The sequence below is a fragment of the Podarcis tiliguerta genome (assembly GCF_965153285.1).
Source record: "Podarcis tiliguerta genome assembly, chromosome: 1".
Lineage (NCBI taxonomy): Eukaryota > Metazoa > Chordata > Lepidosauria > Squamata > Lacertidae > Podarcis > Podarcis tiliguerta.
Window position 1 is genome coordinate 124617362 of NC_139534.1, and position 9537 is coordinate 124626898.

General features: G+C 46.4%; 1 protein-coding gene across 1 annotated transcript in view; it reads left to right on the top strand.

Annotated features, from left to right (window-relative positions):
• The window catches only part of ESR2 (estrogen receptor 2), a 66485-nt gene extending 56948 nt beyond the window's left edge, over nucleotides 1-9537 (top strand). The window contains exon 9 of the mRNA XM_083437919.1: nucleotides 5104-9537. Coding sequence (XP_083294045.1) covers nucleotides 5104-5281 — 178 coding nt within the window. The 3' untranslated portion in view covers nucleotides 5282-9537. The remainder of the gene's footprint in view (nucleotides 1-5103) is intronic.

Below are 9537 nucleotides of genomic sequence, written 5' to 3' on the forward strand. Positions count from 1 at the left end.
TCTTTCAAGAAGAACAGAAATTGGACAAGCGTTTCCATTAACGTTGCTGGATTGTATTTCTTCCCAGCAAAAGAGTAGATGAGTTTTGGCTGAATAAATGATTACCATGCATTCTTTTCTCTTTTTTTGCTCTGCCCACCCCTTGCAATTATTTATTCTTTGATAGTGTTAGAAGTCCGTTCAGTAATTATGTTAAAATGTTCGCTCATCACAGGAAAGCGTATCCGTTCCTTTTCTCCCACTTTTTAAAAATGACACATTAAAATGATTTGAATCAAATTATTTTAGTTGTATGTAGGAATGACCTCAGGAATACTTGGCTTTTGTTTTTCCAGCAGTGAAGATAAGGAATGGAGCAACTTGGTTTATGGCTTATTTGTGTGTGTGTGCATGTATTTCCATTAACCCAATTATTGACTGCAGGAATGCAAATCAAAACAGTATGTTAAACTATAGACTGAATAGCAGTATTGAAAAAATACTGTGGCACGAATGGGGAACCAGTAGCCATCTGGTTGTTGTCAGACTACAACTCCCATCATCCATGGCCATTGGGCACAATGGCTAGGAATGATGGGAGTTGGAGTCCAGCAACATTTGTTGAGCCACAGGTTACCCAGCCCTGTGCTGGGCAGCCATTGTGATATCTTCCAACTGTTGTTGGACTACAGCTCCCATCAGCCCTAGCCAGCATGGCCAACAGTCAAGGATCATGGGAGTTGTAGTCCTAACAGCACCTGTAGGGCACCACATTGGCACATGATCTTACTCCAGTCACATTTTTCTTGTGAATGTAAACAGTCCAAAACAACCCACTGTGGAGCAGAGCGCTCATTGGCATCACAAAGTTTCCTCTTCTACTTCCTTTCCTGTTTGGCTAATGTAAGTAGCTTGTAAGGTAAAGGGACCCCTGACCATTAGGTCCAGTCGTGGCCGACTCTGGGGTTGCGGTGCTCATCTCCCTTTATTGGCCAAGGGAGCTGGCATACAGCTTCTGGGTCATGTGGCCAGCATGACTAAGCCGCTTCTGGCAAACCAGAGCAGCGCATGGAAATGCCGTTTACCTCCCCTATTTATCTACTTGCACTTTGACGTGCTTTCGAACTGCTCGGTTGCTCATCTCACTTTACTGGCCGAGGGAGCCTGCATAGAGCTTCCGGGTCATGTGGCCAGCATGACTAAGCTGCTTCTGGCGAACCAGAGCAGTGCACAGAAACACCGTTTGCCTTCCCGCTGGAGCGGTACCTATTTATCTACTTGCACTTTGATGTGCTTTCAAACTGCTAGATTAGCAGGAGCAGGGACCAAGCAATGGGAGCTCACCCCATCGGGGATTCAAACCGCCGACCTTCTGATCAGCAAGTCCTAGGCTCTGTAGTTTAACCCACAGTGCCACCCGCGTCCCTAAGTAGCTTGAGAAAGGTTCAAAAGCAATTTTTAAGCCTCCTGTGTGAAAATGTACTTAGGTACTCAGCTGGTTTGCCATGGCAGAGACTACATTCGCAAGCTCCAGTGAGGTGGCCAAGTTCGGAGAAGATGGAACAGACTGGACCACTTCAGCTGTGTGTGAATGGGAGGGGAGGCAAGATACGAGAAAATAATTCTTGTAGGTAGAAAATTACTCCATCAGGGAGAGCAAGTCTAGGTCAGGACTCTCATTCTGTGCTAATGTTCTGCCTCCAGGGTGTTTAGAAGCATTTAGAAATGTCACACAGAAACATCTTCGCCTGAAGTGGTGCAGACCAGTTTACCACCTCATTCTGAATTACGTCTGCTGCAGATATCTGCTATCTGGCTCTAATGCTTAATAGCAAGAACCATGCACACAACTCTTATTTGCCCCCAGTTCATAGAACTGTAGAGATTGAAGGGACCCCAAGGGTCATCTAGTCCAACCCGCTTGCAAAGCAGGAATCTCAACTAAAGCATCCATGACAGATGGCCATCCAACCTCTGCTTAGAAACCTCCAGTGAAGGAGAGTTCCACTGTTGAGCAGCTCTTACCCCAATAAAGTTTTTCCTGATGTTTAGTTTGGAATCTCCTTTCTTGTAATTTGAATCCATTGCTTTGGGTCCAGAGCAGGAGAAAACAAACTTGCTCCACCCTCCATGCGACAGTCCTTGAGATACCTGAAGATGGCTAGCGTATCTCCTCTCAGCCTCCTCTTTTCCAGGCTAAACATACCCAGCTCTTTCAACCGTTCCTTATAAGGCTTGGTTTCCAGACCCTGGATCATCTTGGTTGCCCTCCTCTGCACATGTTGACAACTTCATGGCATGGAGGAAATTAAATGTTCATTGAGAGGGATGGAATGGCCGTTAACTTAACTAGAGCAGGGGTCCCCAAACTAAGACCCGCGGGCCGGATAAGGCCCAAGGGACTCGTTTATCCAGCCCGTGGCGACCCTGCCGCCTGCTGCCACTGCCCACTCTTACCGGCGGGGCGCTGCGCGGCTGCCCACTTCCAGGTTGGAGGAGGAAGAAGAAGAAGAAGAAGAAGAAGAAGAAGAAGAAGAAGAAGAAGAAGAGTTTGGATTTGATATCCCGCCTTTCACTCCCTTTAAGGAGTCTCAAAGCGGCTAACATTCTCCTTTCCCTTCCTCCCCCACAACAAACACTCTGTGAGGTGAGTGGGGCTGAGAGACTGTGACTGGCCCAAGGTCACCCAGCAGCTGCATGTGGAGGAGCGGAGACGCGAACCCGGTTCCCCAGATTACGAGACTACCGCTCTTAACCACTACACCACACTGGCTCTCTCCGGAGGAGCACCGGAAGTAGCTTGTGCGCATGCGCAAGCGTTATTTCCGGTGCACATCCTTGTCGGAGGAGACCCGTGCGCATGTGCACAAGCTATTTCCGGTGCTTCTCCAACCTGGAAGTGCACCGGAAATAGCGTGTGCACATGCGTATCGTCACGTGCTCCCCTGCCCTCCGGCCCGCCGTGCGATCGGCGCTGGAGACACCAGCCCGAGGCGCGGTAAGTTTCCTGACCCCTGAACTAGAGCATCAGATGCAGAGCAGGGGAGAAGAGGATGTCCAGTGGTTGACAATGCTTTTATTGCTTTGAGACAGAAATTCCACAGGTGCCTCTCTTCTCAATAAAAAATTAATGGCTAGTCACAATGCATAAAATGCTACAAAACCATGTATTTTTTTTTAATTGATACACCAAAAAAAAAAAAAAAAAAAAAATGCAAAAATACAAACAAAACAGTGATAAAGACAATATTAATTACAAATCAATAAAGCAAAAAGCGGTCCTTGGACTATAGACCCGACCTCCCGTCCATTCCCTGTTTCAGCTATCTATTATTTGTTGTCTGTAAGACAGAGTTGTTCCGCCTGGCCTTTGGCTTGGAGCCAATTTGATTCCCTCCCTCCCTCTCTTTCTTTTTTCTTTTCCTTCTCCTCCTGCAATGAGGCTACATTTTAATATTTTAATGTTCCATTATTTTAATGTTGTATTTTACTTTTGTTTTTAAGTTGTAATCATTCATCTTGTTTTTATTATTGCTTGTAAGCCGCTCTGAGCCCGGCCTTGGCTGGGGAGGGCGGGGTATAAATAAAAAATTATTATTATTATTATTATTATTATTATTATTATTATTACACATTTTTATCTTAAATTAACTAGTTATTGATTTATCTTAGGTTTCATATCTTTCTTAAATCTACTACTAAAGTTACGCAAATGCTGCGACAGAGTTTAAACTACTGTAATTGTTTTTCAAGTAAACTTTGAAGACTTCCCATTTCGAGATGAATTCCTGTTTTGGTTTATTCTTTGTTTTTTTTCTCTGACAAACTATCTAACTCCGCATAATCTGTTAGCTTTTGGATCCATTCATGGGTAGAGGAGATTTCATCAATCTTCCACTTTGTAGCAATAAGAACTCTTGCTGCCACTGTGGTGTATAAAAATATACTCTTCATTTTTTGCGGGCTATCCAAATCTGTGATCCCCAAAAGATAAGCTTCTGGTTTTCTCTTAAAGGAAATCTTTATTAATTTTTGTATTTCTAAGTGGATAGTCTCCCAAAATGCCTGGATTTTTTTTGCATAGCCACCACATATGATAGAAAGTGCCTGATTTATCTCTGCACCTCCAGCAATTACTTGGGACACTTTCGTACATCTTTGACAGTTTCCAAGGTGTTAGATACCATCGGTGTTGCATTTTTAGGAAGTTTTCTCTTAAGACGTAACAGTTTGTGAATTTCCAACTATTCCTCCACAAATTTTCCCACTGTGGCATGGTTATTGAATACCCAAAGTCTTGTGACCACTTTACCATGGCCGCTGTGACCTCCTCCTCCTTGACTTCCCAGTCAAAAAATTAATGGCAAGTCACAATGCATAAAATGCCACAAAACATACAAAACCATGTAATAGGGTCAAACTGAGAAACAACCTATAAAATTATTATTTCCCTGACCTCTTCCCAGCTACCGTATTTTTCGCTCTATAGGACGCACTTTTCCCCCTCCAAAAATTAAGGGGAAATGTGGGTGCGTCCTATGGAGCGAATGCAAGCTCCTTGGCTTCAGCGACAGCAACGCGAAGCCTCCGCGCTCCGGAGGCTACGCATTGCTTTCGCTGAAGCCTGGAGAGCGAGAGAGGTCGGTGCGCACTGACCCCTCTCGCTCTCCAGGCTTCAGGGATAGCCGCCTGAAGCCTCCGGAGCGCAGCGGGAACTCGCGCTGCGCTCCGAAGGCTTCGGGTTCCTTTTGCTGAAGCCGGGAGAGCAAGACTCTTCTGGCTTCAGCAGAGAGGGAGAGCTGCGCAGCGCCCCTTCAGCCAAGCAGGAGGAGAAATGGAAGGGGCTCCATTTCTCCTGCCGCTTTGCTGAAGGGGCGCTGAGCAGAGAGGGGGAGATTTTTTTTTCTTGTTCTCCTCCTCTGAAACAAGGTGTGTCCTATGGTCGGGTGCGTCCTATAGAGCGAAAATATGGTACTTCTGCTGTCATGGTCTGGGAAAGGCTTCTAGAGGGTGGGGCAAGGCAGGTGGGAAAAGCTGTTGCCTGACGGACAGCAGAAAGTCTCTCTCCCCACAGTGCATTTTAAACCTCAGTGGCTTGCTGTGACCTCTTTGCTTTCTTCACAGTAACAAAGGGATGGAGCACCTTCTCAGCATGAAATGCAAGAATGTCGTTCCCGTCTACGACCTACTGTTGGAGATGCTCAACGCTCACACCCTCCGAAACAAAGCGAAAACCTCTGCCTCTAATATCCAGGTCACCCCATCGGAACAAACTAAGAGCGCAGATGGACCTCAGCAGTGATTTCGTACCAGAACGGGAGCCCAGGGAAGCACCAAGAAAACAATCCCAAGATTCAAAATGTGGGTGTTTGCTTTAAAAGAAAGAAGGCACAAATTTTGACCTCTCTCTCGCCTGGAGTTTTTTAATGGGATTGTACTCTAATCTTTTTACACTGGATGTGGTATGTCTTGGAAAAGCCTCAAGGGGTTGGAATGGAAGAATCTGCCGGTGAATGTAGCTTTATCATCAACTCTGCACTTCTGGAGTGCCTTTTAGAGGAGACTGTTGAAGTGCCATATGCGCCTTAAGCTTCATGGTTATCCTAGTTGGGTGGCAGAACACAATTTTTTTGTAGAAAGGAGGAGGTTGGGTGATGCACAGACCTAGGGTTCCACTGCAAAAAAATGGGAGCAGCCTCTTCTTACCGAAGTAGCCTATGAAATACGCTGTACATTACAGCAGACAGGAGGGATCCCATCCACCTTAAGAAAGACGTGCTGTTCCAAACTGAAAAAGACATGGATAAGTTTACCTTTGCGCAACTGCGCCTTTGATCAGTAGTGGGAGAAGGAGGTCCTCCTATTTAAAGGAAAGCGCTTGGAGAGTTTGTATCCTGACCCACTTTGACAATGTGGACCAGAAGCTTATTTTTTATTATGACAAAGCTCCAGTTTCTATGGACTGTTATCTAAGCATTTGCCGTGTTTGATTTCTGTGCTCAAGCACTTGAGTGGGTGCAAAAGGCTTGCCCTTCTCGTTTCCTGCTGCAGACTCGTGCAACGTATTGCCATGTGTGGAGGAATTATTGCTATGAATAGTCAGAATTCGTGAGTAATTATTTCATGCTTAGCTACACAGGATCGATATGATTGTGGCTATAACTGTGGAAACAGGTTTTGGTGTCCATAAATGTATTCATCCTATTGGGGGGGGGGGGAGCACAGAATAAGGTGCCTTCCGGTGGACCAATTAGAGTATGTCCCAACAGGAGCAGATGAAACTGCTATGTGCCATAGCAGTGCATGAATTCCAGTGCACAAGCAGCTCTCCCAGTAGCAAGCGCTTGCCCAGTTACTTCAGTGGAGGAGGCATCTCTGCACACCAAAAGAGAACATGCACAAGTTAATGTGAAAGTCTGATTACTCCCCATGCAAATGTGGCAGCATTTCTTGCGTGCGTTAGCTAATGCACCTTGGATAGAAAAGGGAGCCTGCAGCATGTCTGTCTTCAGGCTTCATGGGAAAGCCATGGGAAAACTCTTGGATAGCTCAGTTGGTTAGAGCAGAGTGCTGATAATTCCAAGGTTGCAGGTTTGATCCCCAAATGGGACAGCTGCATATTCCTGCATTGCAGGCAGTTGGACTAGGCAAACTCAGCCCTCCAGATGTTTTGAGACTACAATTCCCATCATCCCCGACCACTGGTCCTGTTAGCTAGGGATGATGGGAGTTGTAGTCCCAAAAATATCTGGAGGGCTGAGTTTGCCTATGCCTGGACTAGACAATCCTCAGGGGCCCTTCCAACTCTACAATTCTATGATTCTTACCTGGTTCTATTATTCTTACCTGATACTTAGCATGGGAAATGTCCAGTGGGAGGCAGCTTACCCCTAGACACCCTCCCATGTACTAGGAGAATCCAGTGACAACCACAGTTGCCTCTTTAGACCAGCACTGGCACACACACACACACACACACACACACACACACATTTGACCTATGGGAATACGAAGCCCTGAAACTATATCAGTTTCCATGCAGTTAGAGCAATCCGGCAGTGTGCTTCCCTGCCCCATGGGCTGCTGAGCCATTATTTGTATCTCAACTGCACTCTCAATTTATGGCCTGAAAGCTACCGCAAGGGCAGAGAACTTGTGACTGCCCAGATGGCAGCATTTCCAATGGACATGGATGGCGAGAGTTGGCATCCGAAAACATCTGCAAAGCCACAGAACACGCCCCCCCAGCCCTGAGCCAGTGGCATGCTTTATTTTGGGCTGCAACTCCCAAACTTCTGATCTGTGTGACACCCCTTTTTCCTGAATTAAAACTGGAGGCACCTTTCACTCCTCTGGCACACAAACAGTTTGCAATGTAGTCTGTAAAAGCTGATGCCAAAATAATCTGTTGTAATGAAAACAACGTTAGAGTCTTGCAGCCCCTCAAAGACTCCCATGGCTACCCCTCTGCACATAGAAACAGCTCAGTCCTTCACAAGTGTGGCACTTTTTGTCCTGGCTCACCTGTCTCCCCATCTCTGCTTATCCCTCCCCCTTCAAATCTCACCTGAAAACCCTAACCTTGTTCACTTTTTAACATGGCATCTCGGACTGTGGTTGCTCAGCGCTTGCTCCTATTCCAGTGCTCGTAGCTTCTGCCTGTTTGCTGTGGAAGCATTGTCAGATTATGTGTCATGTTGCCAGCATGCGGCCTCCTGACCAAGCCCAGTAGGGCCTCAACAGGAGCTGTGCCACCAACATGGCACCTAATTGTGCAGTCAGTGGAATGGGCGCAATCCCAGAGACGGCGACAGCCACATGTTCAACATCACCCAGGCCTTTTGCAACTTACCCCTCACTTTCACCGTGCCTTCATCTCCTTGTTGGTTATATTTCACTGTTGCTTGTTTTGCCTCTTCTCTTTTGCTTTGTTCATTCTATGTCAGTTGTAATCAGGGGTCGTTTTACGTCAGTGTGATGCCCAGAACGCAGCCCATTGGCACCAAATAAACATTGTGCAAACAAGCACTGCGAGACTTTTCTCCGTAATTGGACAATGTTGCAGGTGCATGGCCCTGTTTCGTATGTGCATGATGTACATAAATTGATGTCTCTGTATACATGACGAATTATGGCTAATTGTTAGAACTGACTCGTTTTAGGAGATTGTGTCTGAAGGGAAGATGGGGGGGTATAGGAAAGGGCCATTGGCTCTTCCATACACACAGCTGGCCAGCTGATTTTGCAAACACCTCCTGATGAATCTGTGTGTGAACCAGCCCAATGAAAGTTTGACACGATGCTGTGAAGAAATGCTTCAAATCTTTGCCTGCGGGGAATCTGCGAAGGCCATGGAGATTTATTCTGTTTGCTGAGCTAAAATGGACTTTGGATGCAAATATCAAATATCAAAAGGCATCACATTTTAACAAGAGGTAGGAATAAATATCCACTGGAAAAATGCAGAGATGCTGCCAGGCATTTTTGTCTCTCTTACCAATGGGCCTTCTGACTCTTTGTAAAGCACAGAGTTGGGGGGGACGGGACAAAACAGGTTACTTGTTATCTGGGCTATGCATAAATGGTGACTTGGGGGGGGGTACGGAAACAGTATGGAATTCATCTTCCTCAGAATTTTAGCTTTCATTTAAACCCCCCCCCCACACACAAAGTTTCTAGTTTTTAGGGATGTAAAGTTTTTCTTGAAATGCCTCCAGGGTGCAGCTGAATGTTTCAATGCCCTGAGTAGCCCATTGCCCAGGCTCACATAGAGCAAAACCTGAACAAATTATGCAAAACAAGAGAACATAAGCAAATTTACTTAATTTAAACTAGTTGTGGTTGTTTTAAATTATCTAAATTCGATCCACCCTGTACACAACCCTGGCAAGAATGTTAGAAGAGATGGAAATGCAGTTGGAAAGCTCACTATCGATGTGTGTGAAGACACAGATTTCCTAGTGTCATGAAGGGGATGGTCTAATCCAGAGGAAGAATAGGAGGAGCTCAAGGAGATGGATCTGGGCAATCCTGGAGAGTGTCCTAGTAGATGAGGGAGGTTGAACCAGGAACCGGAGAAGTGTCTGAGTCTGGGGAGGAGGCCAGTAGTCCGGGGAATGAAGAGAGGAGGGGGTGGACCAAGGAGGCAGATAGAGGGGTGTTCTGCCCCCGACACTGGGCATTCCTAATGAGATACCTCCTGCTGGGGAGCTGCCACCCCACCTTGGCAGTATCTTCACCTACCAAATGAGACTAAATTGGATGCTGAGGTGGCGCTGACCCCTGTCTCCATCTGCAAGGGCACAAGAGATGCCAATGCGAACCTCACAAGCCCAGCCCACTCAAAGGAGTGCCAGTTCTGCAGAGTCCTGGGGCTCTGGCTGCTTGCTGCGCTGTGTGCTCCGCCCAAAAGCAAGGTGCAGGGGGCACATCGCTTATTGGGTGAACGTCTTGCGCTTAGCTATGTATTTATACCTCCGATGTACCTGCTGTACCTGCTGTACCTTGTGCCTTGCTTATGTACCAATCTGACTTATGCATTAAAGCCTTTGCCAGAAA